This window comes from Physeter macrocephalus, chromosome 6 (genome assembly GCF_002837175.3).
Source record: "Physeter macrocephalus isolate SW-GA chromosome 6, ASM283717v5, whole genome shotgun sequence".
Lineage (NCBI taxonomy): Eukaryota > Metazoa > Chordata > Mammalia > Artiodactyla > Physeteridae > Physeter > Physeter macrocephalus.
Window position 1 is genome coordinate 34829835 of NC_041219.1, and position 24388 is coordinate 34854222.

Here is a 24388-nt window from a genome sequence, read left to right on the forward strand (position 1 = left end):
GAGCATTTAATCCATTCACGTTTAAGGTAATTATCGATATGTATGTTCCTATGACCATGTTCTTAATTGTTTTGGGTTTGTTTTTGTAGGCCCTTTTCTTCTCTTGTGTTTCCCACTTAGAGAAGTTCCTTTAGCATTTGTTGTAGAGCTGGTTTGGTGGTGCTGAATTCTCTTAGGTTTGGCTTGTCTGTAAAGCTTTTGATTTCTCCATCGAATCTGAATGAGATCTTGCCGGGTAATCTTGGTTGTAGGTTCTTCCCTTTCATCACTTTAAGTATATCATGCCACTCCCTTCTGGCTTGTAGAGTTTCTGATGAGAAATCAGCTGTTAACCTTATGGTAGTTCCCTTGTAGGTTATTTGTCATTTTTCCCTTGCTGCTTTCAATAATTTTTCTTGGTCTTTAATTTTTGCCAATTTGATTACTATGTGTCTCGGTGTGTTTCTCCTTGGGTTTATCCTGTATGGGACTCGCTGTGCTTCCTGGACGTGGGTGGCTATTTCCTTTCCCATGTTAGGGAAGTTTTCGCCTATAATCTCTTCAAATATCTCGGCATTTTTCTCCTTGGGTTTATCCTGCCTGGGACTCTCTGTGCTTCCTGGACTTGGGTGGCTATTTCCTTTCCCATGCTAGGGAAGTTTTCGACTATAAGCTCTTCAAATATTTTCTTGGGTCTTTTCTCTCTCTCTTCTCCTTCTGGGATCCCTATAATGTGAATGTTGTTGCATTTAATGTTATCCCAGAGGTCTCGTAGGCTGTCTTCATTTCTTTTCATTCTTTTTTCTTTATTCTGTTCCGCAGCAGTGAATTCTACCTTTCTGTCTTCCAGGTCACTTTCCTGTTCTTCTGACTCAGTTGTTCTGCTATTGATTCCTTCTAGTGTATTTTTCATTTCAGTTATTGTATTGTTCATCTCTGTTTGTTCTTTAATTCTTCTATGTCTTTGTGAAGCATTTCTTGCAACTTCTCGATCTTTGCCTCCATTCTTTTTCCAGGTCTTGGATCATCTTCACTATCATTATTCTGAATTCTTTTTCTGGAAGGTTGCCTATCTCCACCTGATTTAGTTGTTTCTCTGGGGTTTTATCTTGTTCCTTCATCTGGTACAAAGTCCTCTGCCTTTTCATTTTGTCTGTCTTTCTGTGAATGTGGTTTTCCTTCCACAGGCTGCACAATTGTAGTTCTTCTTGCTTCTGCTGTCTGCCCTCTGGTGGATGAGCCTATCTTAGAGGCTTGTGCAACATTCCTGATGGGAGGGACTGGTGGTGGGTAGAGCTGACTGTTGCTCTGGTGGGAAGAGCTCAATAAAACTTTAATCCACTTGACTGTTGATGGGTGGGGCTGGGTTTCCTCCCTGTTGGTTGTTTGGCCTGAGGCAACCCAACACTGGAGCCTACCTGGGCTCTTTGGTGGGGCTAATGACAGACTCTGGGAGGGCTCACGCCAAGGAGTACTTCCCACAACTTCTGCTGCCAGTGTCCTTGTCCCCATGGTGAAACAGAGCCACCCCCCACCTCTGCAAGAGACCCTCCAGCACTAGCAGGTAAGTCTGATTCAGTCTCCCCTAGGGTCACTGCTCCTTTCCCTGGGTCCTGATGCACACACTACTTTGTGTGTGCCCTCCAAGAGTGGAGTCTCTGTTTCCCCCAGTCCTGTTGAAGTCCTGCAATCAATTCCCACCAGGCTTCAAAGTCTGATTCTCTAGGAATTCCTCCTCCTGTTGCCGGACCCCCAGGCTGGGAAGCCTGACGTGGGGCTCAGAACCTTCACTCCTGTGGGTGGACTTCTGTGGTATAAGTGTTCTCCAGTCTGTGAGTCACCCACCCAGCAGTTATGGGATTTGATTTTACTGTGATTGCACCCCTCCTACCATCTCATTGTGGCTTCTCCTTTGTCTTTGGATGTGGGGTATCTTTTTTGGTGAGTTCCAGTGTCTTCCTGTCGATTATTGTGCAGCAGCTAGTTGTGATTGTGGTGTTCTCGCAAGAGGGAGTGAGAGCACATCCTTCTACTCTGCCATCTTGGTTCCTCAAAATGCAGCATTTTTTGGATATTCAAAGTTGGCTTTCCTGGGGTTAGCTAATAAAAACCATTGTACTTTCCATTAAAAATTTAACATGTGTCATTATAATTCTACCTAATATTTATTGTTCTTGTTATAAAAGTATTCATTCTAAAACAATTTTTAGAAGATAAATAATTTATGAAGAAATGAAATTCACTCATAATCTCACTACCAAGAGACAATACACGATTTTAAATTTGGGGTATTATTTCCTTTCTTCTGTACATAAATGTATTTCCCCCAAAATAATGTAAAAGTATATTTTGACTTTTGTGCCTGCCTTAGTTTACTACCAGTTCTGCAATTTATTTGTCTGTTTTTAATTATATTTTTTTACCTCTTTAAAATTTGGCAAAGGCTTCAGGATTTTATTGACTTTGACCATACTTAAGAGACTGCCTAGTTCAAGTCTCAGGGCTAATTCTTAGAAGACCACATTGTTAGTACTTCTCCATATATATCATTTGCCCATTTATTCCCTCTAATTACCTGGATTCCTGACAAAATGTTTTCTTATTTTCTCTTTTTTTAAATTGTTGCACATTTTATCATTGAAGTATAGGTGATTTGTAATATTGTATTAATTTCAGGTGTACAGCATAGTGATTTGGTATTTTTGCAGATTATATTCCATTATAGTTTATTACAAGATAATGGGTATAATTCCCTGTGCTATCCAGTATATCCTTGTTGCTTATTTACTTTATATATAGTAGTTTGTATCTGTTAATCTCATACCCCTAATTTGTCCCTCCCCACTTTCCTCTCCCATTTGGTAACCACAAGTTTGTCTTCTGTATCTGTGAGTCTGTTTCTGTTTTGCATATACATTCATTTGTATTATTTTTTTAGATTCTGCATATAAGTGATATCATATAGTATTTGTTTTTCTGTCTGATTTATTTTCTAGGTCCATCCACGTTGTTGCAAGTGGCAGTATTTCATTTTTTTTTAAGCTGAGTAATATTCCATTTTATATATATATATATATATATATATATATATATATATATATATATATATATATATATACCACAACATCTTTATTCAATTGTCTGTTGATGGGCACTTGGGTTGCTCCCATGTCTTGGCTAGTGTAAATAGTGCTGCTCTGAACATTTTGGTGCATATATCTTTTTCAATTAGTGTTTTCATTTTTTCTGGATACATACCCAGGAGTAGAATTGCTGGATCATATGGTATTTCTATTTTTAGATTTTTTTTTTTTTAGGCCACACCGTGTGGCATGAAGGATCTTAGTTCCTCAAGGGATCAAACCCATGCCCCCTGCATTGGGAGCGTGGAGTCGTACCCACTGGACCGCCAGGGAAGTCCCTATTTGTAGATTTTTGAGGAACCTCCATACGGTTTTCCATAGGGTCTGCAACAATTTACATTCCTACCAACAGTATATGAGGGTTCCCTTTTCTCCAAATCCAATATTTGTTATTTGTAGACTTTTTGATAGCTATTCTGACAAGTATGAGGTGATATCTCATTGTGCTTTTGATATGCATTTCTCTAATAATTAGTGATTAGCATTTTTTCATGTGTCTGTTGGCAATCTGTATGTCTTCTTTGGAAAAATGACTATTCATGTCTTCCCATTTTTTTGATTGGATATTTTTTTATATTGAATTGTATGAACTGTTTGTATATTTTACATACTAACCCCTTGTCAGTCACATCATTTACAAATATTCTCTCCTATTCTGTAGGTTGTCTTTTCAATTTGTCAGTGGTTTCCTGTGCTGTGCAAAAGTTTAATTAAGTCCCATTTGTTTTTGCTTTCACTCACTTTGATGGGAGTTTTTATCATGAATTGATGTTGAATTTTGTCAAATGCGTTTAGAGATGCATCTGAGATGATCATGTGATTTCTGTGTTTTGTTAATGTGGTGTATCACATTGATTTGCATATGTTGAACCATCCTTGTTACTCTGGAATAAATCCAACTTGATCATGGTAATGATCTTTTTATGTATTGGTTGGATTCAGTTTGCTAGTATTTTGTTGAGGATTTTTGCATCTATACTTAAAAGATATTGGCCTGTAATTTCCTTTTTCTGTAGTATCTTTGGTTTTGGTATCAGGGTGATGGTGGCCTTGTAGAATAAATTTAGGAGTGTTCCCTCCTCAATTCTTTTGGAATAATTTGAGGATAGGTATTAGTTCTTTTTTATATGTTTGGTAGAATTCCCCTGTGAAGCTGTCCAGTCCTGGACTTTTGTTTGCTGAGAGTTCTTTTTTTTTTTTTTTTTTTAACAGATTAAATTTCACTTCTAGTGATTGGTCTGTTCAAATTATCTGATTCTTCTTGACTCAGTCTTGGCAAACTGTACATTTCTAGAAATTTGTCCATTTTTTCAAGGTTGTCCAATTTGTTGGCATATAACTGTTCATAGTATCATCTTATGATTTTTTTTCTCTGCGGTATGGGTTGTTATTTCTCCTCTTTCATTTCTTATTTTATTTGGGTCCTCTCTCTCCTTGGTGAACCTGGCTAAAGTTTATCAGTTTTATTTATTTTTTTCAAAAAAAACAGCTCTTGGTTTCATATTTTCTAATTGGTTTTTTGATCCCTATTTTATTTCTTCTCTGATCTTTATTTCCTTCCTTCTGCTGACTTTGGGCTTCTTTTGTTCTTCTTTTTCTAATTCTAGGTTGTTTGAGATTTTTCTTGCTTCTTGAGGAAGGCCTGTGTCACTATGAACTTCCCTCTTAGTATATAGATATAGCTTTTGCTATATCCCAGAGATTTTGGAAAGTTGTGTTTTCATTTTCATTTGTCTTGAGGTATTTTCTGATTTCCTCTTTGATTTCATTATTGACCCATTGGTTTTTTTAGTAGCATGTTATTTAGTTTTCACATGTCCCCCCCCCCCCTTTTTTTTCTGTAATTGATTTCTACTTTCATCCCATTGTGATCCAAAAAAATGCTTGATATAATTTCTATGCTCTTTAATTTGTTGAGGCTTGTTTTGTGACCTATTATGTGATCTATCCTGGAGAACATTCCATGTGCATTTGAAAAGAATGTGTATTCTGCTTTTTTTGGATGTAATGTCCTTGAGATATCAATTAAGTCCAACTGGTCTATTGTGTCATTTAAGATCTCTGTTGCCTTATTCATTTTCTGTCTGGATGACCTGTCCACTGATGTCAGTAGGGTGTTAAAGTCTCCTACTATTATTGTATTACTCTCAATTTCTCCCTTTATGTATGTTAGCATTTGCTTCGTCTATTTAAGGTGCTCCTGTATTGGATGTCTGTATGTTAACAAGTATAATATCCTCTTCTTGTATTGATCCCTTTATCATTATGTAATGCCCTTTCTTTGTCTTTCATTATAGATTTTGTTTTAAAGTCTATTTTGTTTGATATGATTATTGCTACCCCCACTTTCTTGTCATTTCCGTTTGCATAAAATACCTTTTTACCATCCCCTCACTCTCAGTCTGTATGTCTTTTGACCTGAAGTGAGTCTCTCATAGGCAGCATATTGAAGGATCTTGTTTTTTTATCCAATTAGCCACCCTATGTCTTTTGATTGGATCATTTAGTTCATTGACATTTAAAGTGATAATTGATAGGTATGTATTTAATGCCATTTTATTCCTTGTTTTCCAGTTGTTTTTGTAGTTCTTCTCTGTTCATTTCTTCTTTTTGTTTCTCCCATTGTGATCTGATGGTTTTCTTTTGTAGTATGCTTAAGTTCCTTTCTTCTCAGTTTTTGTGTATCTACTGTAGGTTTTTGATTTGTGGTTACCATAGGGTTCATATATATTGACCCATAATTGTATCTACTTGCTTTAAACTGATAATCATTTAAGTTCAAACGTATTCTAAAAGATCTACATTTGAATTTTTAACTTTTTAATTGAAGTATAGTTGATTTACAGTGTGTTAATTTCTGCTGTATAGCAAAGTGATTCAGATATATATATATATATATATATTCTTTTAAAAATTCTTTTCCTCTGGTTTATCACAGGATGTTGACTATAATTCCCTGTGCTATACAGTAGGACCTTGTTGTTTATCCATTCTATATATAATGGTTTGTATCCATTAACCTCAAACTCCCAATCCTTCCCTCCCCAACACCCCCACCCCCTGCCTTGGCAACCACAAGTCTGTTCTCTGTGTCTGTGAGTCTGCTTCTGTTTCATTGATAGGTTCATTTGTGTCATATTTTAGATTTAACATATAAATGATATCATATGGTATTTGTCTTTCTCTTTCTGACTTACTTAATATGATCATCTCTAAGTCCATAAAAGATCTACATTTTTTATTCCCCTCTACCATGTTTTGTTTTTCATGTCATATTTTATATCTTCATGCTTATCCCTTTACTGTTTATTGTAGTTATAGTTGCTTTTCAATTAAAAAAAATTTTAAATCTATCCACTGGCTTATTTAAGTGATCTTCCATCCTTACTACATATTTGCCTTTCCTACTGGAATTTTTCCCTTTCAGAGAAGACCCTTCAACACTTCTTTCAAGGTAGGTTTATATTGCTGATTTCTTTATTTTTGCTTATCTGAGAGATTCTTTCTCTCTCCTTCTATCCTAAAAGATAATCTTGTTGGGTAGAGTATCCTAGGTTGCAGGTTTTTCCCTTTTAGGACTTTGAATATATCATGTCACTCCCTTCTGGCCTTCAAAGTTTCTGCAGAGAAATCAGCTGATAACCTTATGGGGATTCCCTTGTATATGACTTTTTTTTTTTTCTTTTTTTTTTTTTGGTGGTATGCGGGCCTCTCACTGTTGTGGCCTCTCCCGTTGTGGAGCACAGGCTCCGGACGCGCAGGCTCAGCAGCCATGGCTCATGGGCCTAGCCATTCCGCGGCATGTGGGGTCTTCCCGGACTGGGGCACAAACCCACGTCCCCTGCATCGGCAGGCGGACTCTCAACCACTGTGCCACCAGGGAAGCCCCTATATGACTCTTTTTTTTTTTTCTCTTGATGCCTTTAGAATTCTCTGACTTTTGCCATTTTAATTATGATATGTCTTGGTGTGGGTCTGTTTGGGTTCATCTTCTTGGGGACTTTCTCTGCTTTCTGTACCTGGATATCTGTTTCCTTCTTTAGGTTTGGGAATTTTTCAGCCATAATTTCTTCAAATACATTTTCAATTCTCTTCTCTCTCTCTTCTCCTTCTGGAACCCCTATAATGTGAAAGTTGGCATGTTTTATACTATCCCATAGATCTTGTATGTTGCTTTCATTGTTTTTGTTTGTTTTGTCTCTCTGTCTGCTCTTCTGATTGGGTGATTTCCATTATTCAGTCTTCCAGATCACTTATGTGTTCTTCTGTGTCAGTTAGTTGTCTATTGACTGCTTCTAGAGTGCTTTTTATATCAGAAATTGAATTATCTATTTTTTTTATTAAGTCCTAAGTTTCTAGTTCCTTGTTAAAATGATCTGTGCTTAGATCGATTCTCGTATTAATTTAGTCAGCATTTTTATTACCAACTTCTTGAATTCATTGTCTGGTAGACTGATTATCTCTGTTGCATTATTTTTTCAGGGGTTTTCTCTTGCTCTTTCAATTGAGAGTTCTCCTCTGCCTTTTCAATTTACTTTCTCTGTCTCTATGAATTTAGGTTTAACAGTTATCTACTGTCTTGAAGGGGTGTTTTTATGTAGGAGCATCCCTGTGTAGACTGCATGTGCCCAGTGTCTTTGATGGGAGGGCTGGATTTGATGTGGATGTCAGCCACATCTTTCCTCAGGGTGTGCTGTCCACTACCACTTTGATAGGGGGTGTGGCTGGTGTTGCTAGAGCTAGAGTCTGCACAGGGTGTGAGGCGGATTTCCTCTCTGCTCAGCGGCAGGCGCAGGGCCTGCTCCCAAGTGGCTGGAGTGGATGCCCTGAGGGTCAGGCTTGAGCTGGCTCTGCTCCCTTTGTGTTTTTCTTCCTTCTCCCTGCATCGGGGCCTTTGCCCCAAGGAGGGTAGTGCAGAAGTAAGTGGGGCTCATGTACTTACAGAGGTTCCATGCACTGCCTACACAGGTGTCTGCAGCTCCATTCAGACGTAGCCTCAGGTCGCATCTTTTCCCTTGTTGTGGTTGTCCCACATCTAGTGCAACGTTGTGGTGTGGAGTGGGCAGGGCTCAAGCGTTTGCTTGGCTGGGGCTCATGGCATTCTGGTTGTGGGCACTGAAGCAGCTGGGCTGCTGTCAGAAGTCTGGGCTGCTTCTGTGACACTGTCTGAGTAAATGCCAGTGGCCTCTGCCACCCCACCTGGATCATACCCCAGGCCTCCCAGCCACTTCTGCATCCTAAATCAGGTCTTTTCCCAGGACCTGGCTGCCCCTAGATCCAGTACCAAGCTGTGGTGTGGAGTGAGGGGAGTGGGGTGTTCATTCAGCTCAAATGGGGCGTGAAGTAAGATAGCAGCCACTAGGGCAGACCTCTCTCCACCGTGTCTGGGGATGAGCCAGCACCCGTGTACTTCTCACGAGTGGGGTCTAGGCTTCTCTCCTCTGCATGGGAGACCCAGTCTGCGGCTCAAGCCACTCACTCCTCAGGGCAAGTCTCTGCCCTTGCGATTTCCCCTCCCCTCCCCTGTGAGTCCCCTCTCAGGGGCACAGTTCTCGACCCAATGCTGTTTTTTTTTGACTGTGCTGTGCAGCTTGTGAGATCCTAGTTCCCTGACCAGGGATTGAAACTGGGACCTTGGCAGTGAAAGCATGGAGTGCTAACCACTGGACCACCAGGGAATTCTGGGGTTTTTTTGTTTTGTTCTGTTTTGTTTCCAAGCCGACGTTTTTCTTCCTATCCTACCCAACCACGTGGGAATCCTTCTTGCAGCCTTGATGTACAGGAATTATTCTGCAAGTTTCCAGTGAGTTTTCCATGAGAACGGGTCCACATGTAGATTCATTTTTGATGGATTTGTGGGGGGGAGGTGAGCTCCACATCTTCTTACTCCATCTCGATCCCCCTCCCTCTCATTTTCTTTAGTCAGCAGTGCTGTAGAATCTTATCAAGGTCGTTTGAAGGCTTAAATATTATATCCCTTATTTCCTAGGTCATAGTCTCAAAGGACTCACAGTGACAGAGCCAGTCTTTTAGAAAATTCTCAGTAGAGCAACTATCGGTGATGGATCTGGAGGTATGAGCAGGAGTTTGACAGATAAGGAGAACACAGGTCAAGCAACAAGAATAGCATTTGGAAGGGAATAGAGGCATAAAAGTGCAGAGCATGTTTGGAAAAATGTGATGTGGCTGGCACAGTGTGCGGCCAGGGCAAGACTGGCAAGGGAGGAAAAGCAGAGGATCAGAGAGAACTTGGGACTGATTGTGAACCACTTCTGGAGCACTTATTATGGGACAGGTACTGTACTGATGCTCTCCATACATTTCTTTGAATCCTTTCAATAATGAAAAGAAACTATGCGGTTCACTGTATTCTAATCAACCGATTTGATTTTTCCAGTTGCTTTCAAATATGGCAGCTTGCCTTCAACCTGAGTAATTAATCCAGAAACTTGGATGTCCATGTGCACCCAATCTTTGTTCTGTGAAGCTGGAGTGGTGTTTTTTATCAGCCCAGCACCCCTTCCCTTCTTCTTTTGGTAAAAAGTCTCCATCCCCTGGCCACCGAAATGCTTCCTGCCTCTCTGCGGAATGTGAGCCAGGAACTGCCACAACCCCACCATGGAGAGAAAGCTGACATGCAGAGGGGCAAGGATGGGCAGTGCTGAGCCACAGTCCTGGCAGAGTGTCTCCTGTACCCCTCTTTCTTTTTCCTTAAGCAAGTGTTAGATTTGTGCATTTAGCACCTAAAATGGGCTCAGTAAGATGCAGACAGCTGTTATCACGGCAAGTGGGGAGGAGGAGCAATTAGACTGACAAGAAGCCCCTTCCCACCCGTTTCCCTCTCTCCAGGAAGTCTAGGATTTACTTTAAAATATATCAACAAAGAAAAAATAATACAGCAAACAAATGGGGCAAAATGTTGATAACTATTGATGGATGGGAAGTTATTATGCTAGACTCTGAATTTTTTCTTAATCTCCATGCACCTTGCTTTCTTTAAAAAAGATTAACATGCAGTTTCCCTTTTTGGTCCTCCCGATGCGATTTGCACCGACTTTCAAGTGTTGGGCCAACCTGCAATCCTGGAATGGGCCCAGCCTGATCATAAAGTGTTGCTCCTTTGGAGAATGAACTAATCTGGCTTGCTAGTGTTTCGTTTGGGATTCCCATGAGGTAGACTGGCCTGTGGTTTTTCCTTTCTTGTGGCAACTGAACCAGGCTTTGGTGTGGGGTTGTGTTGACCTTGACGGAAAAATTAGACAATGTTTTCCTTCTCTTTTCCACACTCTGGAAGAATTTGGGGGCATTAGTGCTGTTCCTTCCTTAAATGTTCTGACCTAAGCTGCAGTCACATTTTACTTTTAAACCCTTGATCATGATTTGTATGCTTTTTGGTGTATGTAGAAACAGTTTTAAAAATAAACACTTTAAGGAAAAGTAGGCAAAAAATATTTTAAATTAGAAAATGTGTCACTTTCTTAGCTAAGGGCAATGTAATAATTTCACCCTAAAGACTCCACTGGAAACCTCACCCCTGACCTGGATAACAATCCTTGACATACTTTCCTCACTATCATCCTCGCCACTGACATTTATCAGGCAGGAGTATTTTCCAGGCACTGTGCTGGGTATGTTGCATATGTCATCTCTTCCATCCTCACCAGAAGCCCATGAGGTAGGCAGACACCAGTATTGCCTCCTACGTTTTAGAAGAGAAGGCTGAATCTTGGCAATCAACGTCTAGGAGCGAGGACTCGAACCCCGTAAGTCGGACCGCAGAGAGTGTGCTTTTCGCCTGCACATGCCACTGCGTCCTGGGGAGGCGGCATGGCCTGGAGGGGACTAGAGGAAGAGACAAGCTGGGCTCCAGCCCACCTCTGCTCCCAACTGGCTGTGAGACCTTGGGACAAGTCACGTAATCTTCCTGGCCCTAGTGTCCTCGATGATAGCATACAAGATGTGGGGCTTTGAAACTCTGCCTGTGAAGCCTGGGAGTTTTGGAGGCACCGCCTTGGGGTCAGGTAGGATGAGCAGCTTTCCCTCTTCTGTGTTACATGCTGGTCTTCCAGAGGATTTCATTTGGACTATTGGTTCTGAGGCTTTAAAATTCCTGAAGACCACTGGACGACTCATCAACTTCTGAGGTTCTTTTGTTCTAATGATTCTACTGAATCATTAGATAAATGATTCTATGAATATTCTGTTATCCATCTCATTATCTATTAAGCTCTGAATAAGGTGTGGACTATATTCACCTGACCAGAAATCTCCATCACACCCAAATATTCATTTCTCTAACTTTTCTAGAATTCTTCACGTTAAGAATGATACCCAGATAACCCCTAAATTTTTACCACATAAATCCCATTTAGAACTTATTTTCCCCCATATAATGACATTCTCCAGGTTGTCATACTACCACCTTCTCCTTCCACTGCTTTCCACGTAATTTCAGTTGTGTTAAGGACAGATCCTGACATGCCATAAAAGCACTCAAATGATTTCTGAATCTGGATAACGAACTCACTCCTCAAAGATTAAAAATCAAAGCAGCAGATAAAATTTAAGTTTTTATGAGGCTTCAATTTTTGAAATACATAACTCTTACAGCACACACACAGTTATTTACAAGTTCTTTTTACAAAATATGTATGCCATTTTGAAAGAATACTGTTAAGATCATGATCTAAAATACCTGTCAGAGTTCAAAAAGGACATAAAATCCACAGTACAATGACATAAATAAAACATGGCTGAACATCAGGGCTTACCCACACATAAAATACTAATTCTCTATCCCAGTGATCAGTAAACCATGGCCTATGGCCCAAATCCAGCTGGTGGTGGTGGCCTGTTTTTGTACAGCTGCGAGTTAGACATGGTTTTGACATTTTTAAAGGATTGTTAAAAACAAAAGCTAAACTAAACAAAGAATATGCAACATAGACACATGTGGCCTGCAAATATTTACCATGTGGCTTTTTACAGAAAAAGTTTCCTGACCCTTCATTACGTGAAACTGATCGAGAGCCTGCTACTGGAATATACTGATGAGTATTAAAGAAGATACCACTGTTATGGGCCACTACCATCAGCACTACTCATTTCTAAAATGAGGCACTTCTTTTTGAATATGTACATCTTCAAAACATAATTACATCTGGCAAGTAGCTCAGCTACTTAACTCTAGCCCTTTGTAATCAGGCCTCCACATGAAATCACAGTATTCTTAGGGGCTGAAGAAAACAAGCACAAAGTATCAGATGTCAGTCACCGAGCTCATAAATAATGGTAAGTGGGTTGTTTTAAATGTTAATAAAATCCATAATTTAGATATTGCCAATAGGACATGATATTGCTGCATTAAATAACATCTATAAAAAACATGTTTACGCATCCCAATTCATTGTTTTCAGAAGCAAGGATAACTTAGTTAACTTAGTATCTACTTACTTTAAAAATGAGAAATGGAAAAAAGAAACAAACAAAAAACCCCCCAAATGTAAAACCACAGCAAAAAGCTTTGGAATGCAAAAGACTGGGGACTCTTAGCAATAGCACTCAAGCTGGCTTAGGCTTCCCTTATTAGTTAGCTGCTCAGTTCCCATAGCAACCATTGCTGTCTCTCATCAGTGAGGCTTTTCATTAAAAGAAAGACCGGTCCATGAGCAGATGCTTTAAGAGTAAAACCAGAGCTGCTCAACACACAAATTTTCCATGTGTTGGTTAAGCAATTCCTGGTCAGTGGGCTATATTCATTCCAGAAAACAAGTATTATACTAGATGTTATTCCTTCTTCAGGCCAAGCTGGCTAAGCATTACATCATGAAGACATCTCTGATGTCGAGTTTTAAAATGCTCAGTGAATGCTGAGGTAGATTTTTCAGATGAAGATCTTTTATACCTTGATTCGATCAGGACTAGCTTCTTTGTGTATCCTCCTCCTGGGAAATATCTTCCGCTTAAGTGCAATTAACTAAAGGATGAAAGACAGAAAATAAATTTTAATTCTCCAGGTTGACAAACTTTACCTTTCTTTCTGAAGGTCCTATGACCTTCATCTTTTCCACAGTCCTATACATAAAAAACAGACAGCAAACACGTCTCCATCATTCCTCCCCTCAAAACGAAACCAACCACTGATTTTGTTTGGCTTTGTAGGGTTAAAGTTACTTTGGTCCAAGTTTCGTTTTTATAAAAACTACAGATACTACATAGCAATTACCACGTATATTTATTTTCACAATGTCTGTTTGTCAAGTCTTTCTACTGAAGGAAACGGACTCTTCAGTCATTAAGATACTGTCTCTGGGTTTGAAAATGACTACATGTGTAAGTTGGAATTTTAATGTTTTTTTTTTAAGAATTCTATCACCACTTTTTTTTCCTATACTTAGTAACCATAGCAATAATCATTGGGCATTGCCTGTATTTTCAAGTTCATGAATGGCGTGAAATACAAAAGTTCATTTATAACTTAGTAGCTTAGAACTTGGATAAACACTTGTAATAGAAACAGTTTATCCATGATACGTCTGAAATACAAAACCTGACCACGTTTATAAGAAAGTTTCAATGAGAAGAATGTGTTCTTTACAGTTTCTATCTTGAGGTGAAAGCAGAACTTTGCCCAAGCATGGACCACCACGGTCTGGATGACGAGCTGGGATTCTGGGGCAGAGGAGAGGCAGCCCTGGCTCGCTTGTGAGTGTGTAGAAGTTCAGGAATTGGATTCAGGCAGGTGAAGAGCAGGGTGTCAGGGAGGAGAGGGGATTTACTCTCCCCCTCCTCTTGCCTCTCTGGTCCCCTGTTCTCTGCAGGTATAAACGACAGCGAAGAAAGACCCTCCAGTTCCTTCCACGGCTGCCAGCTGCTCCTTTCAGCCAGTGTCCCTCTCCTCCCCCATCGCAGGCCAGCACACAGCTGACTCACAGGTTCCTCGCTGGACCTCTGTTCTAAAAGCAGGTACAATGTGTTTAAGATTTTTTTCCTAAGATTTTTACTTGCCCAGAACAATGGCAACAAGATCAAGAGGAAGGTTTCTATTCCGTGGGAAGTGGATGAAGGTTAAATTGCAGTCCTGCTCGCCTGTCAGACCTTTATTTCCTGAGTTTCCTTCCATCTGCAGCACGAAGCCCAGGACTATTTACCCTAAAGTTCTCAGGCCGCAGCCTCCTCATTGTAAGTAAACTTCAGTGCAAGCTTCCCATCCTGACAGCCGGCAAAGCTCCACTTGAGAGTCACCTGGAATGAGGCAGGTTCGCCGGCCCGGCACGAGTCGGTCAGCCCAGACACCCGTCCCTTCCTTCCGAATCCTTTCTTTTCAGAGCATTTCACACCTGCTGTGGCCTAATGAGGATTCTCTTATCCCATTCTTTTGACCTCACAAATCTCCCTCTAACTTCTGGGAGGTGGCTGTGTGTGCCTGTGTGGGGATGAACTCCCAGCAGCTCAAAGGAAATGTAAGTGGGAGACGGGGCCGTGTGCCCGAGCCAGGCACCCTCTGCAGAGCGGAGGGAGGCCTGAAGATAAGACACTGTGGCCACTAGTTTGGAAAGATTAAAAGAAAGAAAATTGGAGACCCACAGAAAATTAGTATCAGATGTGGAATTTTTGGTTTAAAATAGTTTGACTTGCAGACTTCAGGCTAAAACTGAAAAGCTCTATTTATTGAGCTCCAGGTACAAAGAATACTGGTTATAGATTTAGAAGATAAATGGGGAAAAAAAGGCGATTATGACTGTTGCCTGAATATTATGCAATATTTAACACGAGTATAAGCCAAAGCCAACAGGAGAAATAAACATTTTCTTCTTATGAACTTGTATCATTTTCTTTAAAAACAAATCAGATTAATATACCAAGAAATACTGTTTGACATCCACATAAAATATATAAAACTTACCTGTTCAGCAAAAAATGAGAATACAGTAAACATAATCAATGTTGCTAGCACACAATGAGTCCAAAACTTCAATTTGTCTCGATACACCCTCCTGTTCAGAGAGAAAAGGAAAATATGTAGTTCTGTGTAGGGTCTGTAACTATCATTACTTAGTAAAACTAAGTAAAACTATTTACGAGTTTAGCAAACTATACTAGTTTAGCAAAACAATGTTGTGAAACACAGAAACAATGTCTGGAGGCAGTTCTAAAACGTTAACATAATTATACATTTCCCACCTGAGTTCAGATTTTCATTGTTATAGTAAATATTTGAATTAGTAAAAGTTACCCAGGCAGGGGAGAGGACTTCAAAAGAAAATTAGAATCTTTAACAAATTAAACAAAATCCCCTCTTCCATTCATTTGTATTCGCTCAGTCACCCAACCAGCACCTCCTGTGGATACAGCAAGGTGACAAGGAGAAGTCCCCGCTCTAAAGTATCTGCAAACCTGGGGAGGCGCTGACGTGCAGACAACTAGCCATCACACAGGTGGACAGAAATATCTATTATTAAAAGCAGACTCTTGTGGAAAAACAGCGAACTGAGGAAAGCACCACAGAGATGGTGACACTTCATTTGAGCCTTGAAGAAGGGAAGGAGAGCCTGTGGCTGAGAAAGGGATGGCATCAGTGGTCGCTGCAAGCTGGGTCCCGCTGAGCTGAGCCAAGTCTGGCATGGAGGCGCTAGGGACACTCAGCCAAGGAGAAGCAGATAGGTGTGAACTGCGGTAGTTCTGGAAAACCATGCAACAGCGTTTGGACATAATACTTTGTGGGAAGGGGGATGATATACAGCATGTGCTTGTGTGTGTGTGTGTCACAATCGGGGTGCAAATGGTGGCCGTCTGAAGGATGGATGTCAAAGCAGGTGGCCAGAGGCAGGCAATCTGGTTAGTCTGGGCAGAGAAAGAATGAGGGCTGCACTAGGGCAGTGAGAATGGAAGGAGTGAAGCAACAGAAGAGACATTCTGAGGGTGGAATCAACTGGACCAGGAGACCGATAGGATATTGGGGATAAAGAGGAGTACAACAGTTTCATCACCTGTAATTTGGAAATAATAATTTGTTATGAAGATTAAATAAATGCTTAACATAAGGCTTAGAAGATATGCTAACAACTGCCAGGTTCAGGCCTCTGTGCTGAGCTCCAGGCTTATTCACACCTGCCTGGTAGTGGGTGTCTCTACTCTGAGTCACATATTCCAAATGGTACCCGGCCCTGCACCGTTCTTCCTCCTGTGTTTCCTACGTTAAGAGGATCAAAAACCAGCTCAGTGAGTTCTAATGTCGTCTACAGTATCATTCAGAATCTATGTGTACTTTGAAGAGCTAAGAAGCCACAGGCTCTGACACAGCTAATGAGTTGCCCCAGTGACCAGAGAACCCTGTAACAGCTGAAGGGGAGCTGAGCTCCCCTCAGCCAGCCATGCACTGAGCACCTACTATGCACCAGGGATGCAAGTGGACTCGGACAGGGCGAGCCCAGTCTCTGCCCCGACGAGGGCTCACAGTCTACAAGGAGCGACAAGCACACCACATGGACTGCTCTAAGTGTGGAAGCTGCTATTCCCGAGAAAGGGACAGGAAGAAAGCCACTGCAGGAAACCAGGGGAAGATGACCGGGACTCAGGAGTGCAGGATCACGAAAGGAAAGAGAAGGAAAAAGTTTCCATCGCGTTGGCCGAAAAGCTCGTTCAGGTTTTCTTCCGTAACGTGGAAAAACCAGAAGGAACTTTTTGGCCAACCCAACAGAAAGCAGGGTGGCGTTGGTGGGTCAGCAGTGAGAGATGACACAGAAGCGGGGCGGGCTGAGGAAAAGGAAGCCCCCAGGTCAGGGAACTGCCAAGAGCAACCTGCACCTGATTCACCTCATGTGTACAACACAGAAATCAAAGCCCTCTCCAGCTACTCTTAAACCCACTCCTTTCTTATAAACCCACTCCTTTCTTATTCAGTAGGGCCCTTGAAGGTGAATTTAGTCACGAACTGGATTTGTGGGGATTGACAGCTGGAACCGTCCAAAGATCTTTTTCCTCTAAGCTAAAGCAAAGGGTGAGAAGCCGTTCCTTGCCATTGCTAGAAGACAAGTTATTTAGTAACAACTTCTCCTTATGAAAATAAAAATGTGTACATAGTAGCAATACACATGCTAATTGTCTCACCCAACTGCAAGACACCAAAGAGCTCTAGCTGCCAAAGTCTGCTAATTTCCTCTCTCAAATCTCTGTCAGTTGTATCTACTGCTTTCTCCTAATTCCCTGGGCCATGTCCTTGGTTCACACCTTGACCATCTGTTTCCAGGACAACTGAAATGCTTACTGCTTGTCTCTCTGCCTCAAGTTCCCAGACGACACTGCCTTACTCCAGACGCCGTCCTCACCAGTCCAACCCCGCAACCACTGTTATCTTTCCAAATCGTGAACGCTGATGAGACAGACATCTAAAAAAAATCTCTCCTGGGAACCCCTATTCTCTAAAGAAAGATGTCTAATTCAGATACGGCCCTTCACAATTTCTCCTTTCCCTCTCCACAGCACTGTCTTCTGTAGCTCGGTGTCTTTGCAGGTACAAAGGAACTCTACTGGAACTCTTCCTACCTGGAAAAAGTCCTTTTCATAATTCAAAACCAAGTCCAAATGTCACCGTCCCATCATGGAACTAGCTGCTCCCTCCTCTGTACTCTGAGAGCGCTGAAGCCTATCGTCCTCCGTGTCGCGGCTGGTTAGCTGGCTTCCGGTGCAGGCCGGCACGGTGTCCCTTCCGTCTTGCACAGGCAACACCACATCTAACTGGCCTCACTTCACTGCACTCCACGGCCCTGTGTCAAGTCTATCGGCACCATTTTCCCAACAGCATTTGCTCACTTCGTATTTCTGTATCACGTCTTGGTAATTCTTGCAATATTTCAAATTTCTTCATTATTATGTTTGTCACGGTGATCTATGATCAATGACCTTTGATATTACTACAACTTACTGAAGGCTCAGATGATGGTTAGCAAATATTTTTAAATTGAGGAACGTACTTTTTTTTAGATATAATGCTATTGCACACTTAATAGACTACAATATAGTCTGAACATAACTTTTATATGAACTGGGAAAGGCAGTGGTCTGGAACCAAACCCACAATATCTCTGAGGTTTGCCCCATTCCTAGTACCTGGCATGGCGGGCAGGCAAGGGGTCAAAAATTTCCCTAAACTGAAAGACAAAATTATCTTTCTAATTAAGTGTTGGTAGTAAATGGTAGTAAAAATCAAAGAAGGAAACATTCTAAAGCAGCTTGGAAAACAGTGGAACGGTTCGTGTGAAGGGTCAGGAATCAGGCTGGACTTGCCACTTGTCAGCTGCTCCACCTTGAGCAAATCACTCACTTCTGTTACTGTGCTCTCACCTGTAACGTGGCAACAAGAGTAGCACCTTTCATTGTAAAGAGTAAATATACCGCCCAGCAGGTACTCAAGAAACAGGGCAGCCACTTTGATGGCAGTGATGACGAATAAGGCTCAGAAAGTGTGCTCAGCCAGTGAGCTCAATAAAAACTATATGTGTATTTTACAAAGAAAGCAATAACACAGTAAAGAAATTTCATCACTCTAAAAAAAAAAATACACATATGTATGTACATGAAACAGGAAAACTTACCATTCCTGCAGCTCATGCATATGAAGGAAACGGTTTCGATACTCCCTTGGCAGCTCAAACTGGGATGGGATGGGGAACACGGATTCGTAGAAGTCCCTGAGAACAGCCTTCACTGTCTGGGCATCTTTATGATTGTGGTCAATGTTGTCATTCAGGCAAACAAACTTCCTGGAAACGAGAGACCCAGGGTTACTGGTTATCATAAGGATGATCCTTACCTAACAAAAGAAGTGTGGATTCCAAATATATTTTAAATGGACTTATGTCCCAAGCTGTTGCATTTACTGATATGATTCTCTAGGGGAATAATGTTCTGTAAAATTTTTCTTCAGATATTCCTCTCCTGTAGAACAAAAAGAACTAGGGACAATAATTTTGAATGTGCCTTCTAGCTATGGGAGTAAATTATTTTAATTTCTGTTTGGCATGTCCCTGACTGAAGCATTCTGTTAGCATCCAGGGAAAAACTACTAAATGCCTACAACTGAGTTTTTTCTGAACTGATACAGTTACATTACTAAGAACAGTCCTGTAGATCATTGCGATAGAGATGTTCCTTATAGCTATAGATTTTATGAGATTGATGACTTCTTAACATGTCTCCAACCGGGCTGTAAGATGCTAGAGTTCCAGCAAAAAGTAGGTTACAGTGGTGCTTCCATACCTGTTTCAGGTTCCCTTCCTGGCAAAAGTCACTAAACTGAGGGCCCATTAAAACAGTAGGTAGGGATAACACCACTTTTTTTTTTTTTTTTTTTTTTTTGCGGTACGCAGGCCTCTCACCGCTGTGGCCTCTCCCGTTGCGGAGCACGGGCTCCGGACGCGCAGGCTCAGCGGCCATGGCTCACGGCCCAGCCGCTCCGCGGCATGTGAGATCTTCCCGGACCGGGGCACGAACCCGTGTTCCCCGCATCAGCAGGCGGACTCTCAACCACTGCGCCACCAGGGAAGCCCAAGGATAACACCACTTTTGAAGTACATTTAATTTTAATTTTTTTTTTTTTTTTTTTTTTACAATTTTATCAAGTCTAATAAAGCCCTCAGATCCTACTACCAACTTACAGGAAATACAGGGGACAGAGGAACACATTAAACAACTGGGAGACAATCAGAAAAGTCCAAAGTTCAGGAAATCTACAGAATATATAATCTGATTTCTTCATATACACATGCAAACATTTATATGATTTTTTTAAAAAGAGATGGGGAACCTATGGACTTAATTGCAATGAATTAACTTGATACCATTTCAGACCAACAAAGTTAAAAACATAAATGCTTATAAAAGACAACGGAGGAAAAAAGTCTCTTGCTTATTGAAGATGAGTGATGAGTAAGTGAAAATTCATTATCCTATCTCTTCTCTAAAGTTGGGGAAGTTTAAATTAAAGGATATTAAATAGTTATGTCAACCAAATACAATGCATGAGGCTCGACTGTTTCCTAGATTACAAACAAACAACAGCTGTAAAGGTCATCTGGACGCAACTGGTGAAGTTTGAATATAGACCATCTATTAGATGGTATTATTTTAGTCAGTGTTAAGGTTCTCGGATATGTGTCAGTGGGCCTGTGGTATAAAGGAGAATGACTCTGTTTAGAAGATGTGCTAAACACTACTGAGCCTGTGCTCTAGAGCCCGTGAGCCACAACTACTGAGCCTGTGCCACAACTACTGAAGCCCGCGCGCCTAGAGCCCGTGCTCCACAACTACTGAGCCCATGTGCCACAACTACTGAAGCCCACGCGCTCTTGGGCCCACGTACCGCAACTGCTGAAGTCCACACGCCTAGAGCCCGTGCTCCGCAACAAGAGAAGTCACCTCAATGAGAAGCCCGCTCCCAGCAACGAAGACCCAATGCAGCCAAAAAAAGAAGAAGGCGCGCTAAAATAATGAGGGGTAAAGGGTCTGGATGTTTGCAACTAATTTTCAAATGGTTTAGCAAACAAAACAAAAACCAAAACCAAACCTGTGTGTTTTTGTGTTCATACAGAGAGATGAAGAGAGAAAGCAGACAGACATGACAAAATGCTGAAAATTTAAAAGTCTGAGCTAAGGGTTTATTGTACTGTTTTTTTCAGTTTTTCTGTATCTTCAAAATTTTTCAGTAAGTTGGGAAAAGTTAAAGAAGAAAGTATGTGTATGAGACAAAGAGTATGTGTAGACACAGGGTAACTAAAGCAGACCTTGCTGGGTGCCCAGCAAACACTCCCTCTCCTTCCTATGAGAACCTGCATCTGGCTCCGTATTTCTCCCCCTTGAGCTGACTCAAAGGTAGGCAACCGCACCCCAACCCAGAGTCAGCTTCTGACTAGCATAAGTGAATCCCTCCCCTTCACGGCGACTGGTATAGAAATGGGGGAGGGAACAACACACGACACACAGGAAGGGACAGTCCCCTATAGCCTCAGAACATGGCTATGTCTGCAGGGACATTGGAACTGCTGCAGCTGCCCTATCTCCAGCCTGAGGATGAAGCCAACACAAGCAGGAAGGGAAAAGGGGAGCAGAGCCCAGATACTGCCTATCCGAGATTCCCTGTTAATGCGATAAACCTGTCCTTAAAGTGTAAGTCAGTCAGAAGGCTGGTTTTCCACTCCTGACTTAAAAATGAGCCCCCCAAAGTAAAACATAACAAGAGTTAAAAATGATAAAATCTGTTCAGGGTTATAGGACGTATCTGGGCCCAGCAGACACTGCTGGAACAGCCTGTCTTGCCTTGGGTCTTTTCAGCAAAACCCTATCGCTTTAAGTATCATGAATATGTCTGTGAATCCTCTCGCCCAACAACTTTCAAACTGGCACAAGACATAAAAGTATAGGGTACAACTAAAAACTCTAAATTCTCAATTGGTCTCACTACAGATCACCAAGAACTGAGCAAGCACGTCGATAGAATGGGGGAAGCAAAAAGCAAGTACTGAAACTGGCTCTTAAGGTTGTTTTTGTTTTTTTAAATTTGAGCAGGTCATTCCAAGAAGGGAACAGCATGTACAAAAAGAGCTGCAAGCTGGGTGGTTCTTAATTATTATGGCTTATTGTTTGCTTAGCTTGTGGGAAATATTTGTTATTTTGTAGGAAATATTTTATGAATATACTACATAAGTATTAAAAATATTTTCATTTTTCTTAAAATTCCATATTCCCCCTGCCCAAAAATCAAGAATGGAGTTTTAAGAAAAAATACCATGGCTTTAAAATGCCCGGAAATTTTACACCTCTGATCATGTATAATTAAAATCATAATTTAAATGAGATAAAACTGAAAACTTCCAAAAGCATTTGAAAAACTCACATGAAAACATTCAATTTCATATGCCAAGGTTTTTTTTCCTGAGAAACTACTGAAACACCTATTTCCCACTAAAGTTCAAAACTCAAAATGCAGATTTTAACCAATTTTTATCGAACTAGGGCAACCAGGGGGCCAGGCTGGAAATTTTCAAGGTTTATGTAAACCTGAACATTGAATTTATCCCCAAAGAATGACTGTGGTTTACTGCATTAATTTTCACATTTATGGTAGGTGCAAAGATAGGTCTAACCACCAAAACAACTTCTCTGGGAGCAACTTTTTAGAAATGCTCTGAGAGTGCTAGCCGTCTGGCCTCACCTCCCCGACGATGCTGTCCGCCCCTCAGCCCAGCCCTCAGCCTCACTGAACAGTTCTGTCACTGGACTCTGAGATGTCCGTGCTAGTCCCTGTGCAGGCAGGGCCCGATCTCAACTCACAACTCCCATCTCTCGGTTCAAACGCTATCTCTACCGTTAGACATTTCCGTCTGCTCCAAACAATAAGCCACTCCCGTCTCTCTAGTCCTACTGCTTTTTTTTCATGTTTACTTGCATGATTAAAGATATTTTTAAAGTTGCAGCAATTCTCCATACTTTCTATTCAATTGCGCTGTGAACCTAAAATGTTCTAAATTAAAAACAACGACAACAAACAACAACAGTACCTGGGGTTTTTTCTTATATCATCCAACTGGCCAACCACATGAGAAACATTGGTACGAATCATCTTAAAAGCAATTTCTTCTTCTCCCATGATTTCAAATCTAATATCAAAGCATATTTAAAGAGTTTAAACATTTATGTGGATATGTAAAATAAAATTTCAATAAGAAAAGCATTTTATAAAACAAAAAAAATCAGCATCCTTGGAATGACTTAATTTTTCCATATTACTAAAGAAAATAATCTCACATAAATTTCAAAGAATGCTTAATAGATAAACTATGGTAAAATTATGAAAATACCACTCATAATTATCCTTAAACAAAGAGAAAATGTGTGTAGTACTTACCTGTATTTGTTTTTGTCCTTATACGCTTTGTGGATTTTATCAGTTACTGGTTTACAGTTGGTTACTAGACTTTTAGTGACTGGTGGCTGCGAGAAAATACAGACATTACATCAGGGCAAAGACTAGGGTGAGGCAACTGAAGCATTCATCTCAGGTGCAAAATTTAAGGGGACACAGAAAGACTCAGTAATTAAGATGACTATTTTAATGTAATATTTAAAAAAATCAAATTGGCATACTATGGCCTGCATACTAATTGCCTGTTATTGTGAATAAAGTTTTATTTTAATCACACATTACTACACACTATCTGTTAAAACAGTCTTATAAGTGATTGCTATAATTTTTTCAAAATGAAAATAAATTTCGAAGATAAACTGTAATGAAGTAGTCTATACGATACTCATAAGCTAAGCTGTCATTCTTTTTTTTTTTTTTTTTTTGTGGTATGCGGGCCTCCCTCTGCTTCCCGTCGCGGAGCACAGGCTCCGGACGCGCAGGCTCAGCGGCCATGGCTCACGGGCCCAGCCGCTCCACGGCATGTGGAATCCTCCCGGACCGGGGCGCGAACCCGGTTCCCCTGCATCGGCAGGCGGACGCGCAACCACTGCGCCACCAGGGAAGCCCTAAGCTGTCATTCTTATAGTCTAATTAGAAAATACTTTATCCTGTGTGTAATCACAGTTAATTACAGTAATGAAGCCAATACCTTGGCTAAGAGTTCACTCGAGTAATGTTAACTAATGCTGTCTGTATAATTAGTACTTATGCTCTAAACAGCTTTATTTGCATAAGCCTCAAGACTAACATATAACCATTAGCAAAGCAGCCCCTACTTACTTAATCCTTAGCATTCAAAGGATATTTGCTGATTCTAAACCTCATGCCAGATATTTGGTAAAACAATAAAATACTCTAATAGATGAATATGTGTGCATTTCTTTAAAAAAAAGCCCTAAAATCCCTCAAGAACCTTTCCATCATGCCTGTAAAAGGGAAAGATGAATAACTGTTTACTATGCATAGATCATCTTCCTTAGAAAAGAACACTCTTCTCTAAGTTCTATACAAGTGCAAGGGGTTGGTAATTGTAAAATCTTACTAGGAAACCAAAGTTTATAGAGAAGGAAAGACAGACAAGTGAAAGGACGGATGTGGAAATACAGATGGTGAAAGACAAGTCTGGAGCGAGCACTGAAACAGGCTGAGCCACTCGCAAACCTCCCTGGATCTGGGGTTATGTCAGTAGCCTCTAAGGCAACCTGTCAGCACGATCACAATGTGGTCCCAAAGACAGTGAAGACCAGAGAGGCCTGGTCCAGGGGAGAGGCTGAGTGGAGATGGTTTAGGAGCCCAGCACACTTTC

General features: G+C 41.0%; 1 protein-coding gene across 4 annotated transcripts in view; it reads right to left on the minus strand.

The window, feature by feature from the left end:
- The window catches only part of GNPTAB (N-acetylglucosamine-1-phosphate transferase subunits alpha and beta), a 130679-nt gene that overhangs the window by 32063 nt on the left and 74228 nt on the right, over positions 1-24388 (minus strand). For all 4 annotated transcript variants that reach the window (XM_055085263.1, XM_024127300.3, XM_024127299.3 and 1 more), the window contains 5 exons: positions 23023-23108; positions 22676-22774; positions 18716-18883; positions 15028-15118; positions 13027-13098 (listed from right to left, as the gene is read on the minus strand). In XM_055085263.1, the coding sequence (XP_054941238.1) occupies positions 13027-13098; positions 15028-15118; positions 18716-18883; positions 22676-22774; positions 23023-23108 (516 nt within the window). The remainder of the gene's footprint in view (positions 1-13026; positions 13099-15027; positions 15119-18715; positions 18884-22675; positions 22775-23022; positions 23109-24388) is intronic.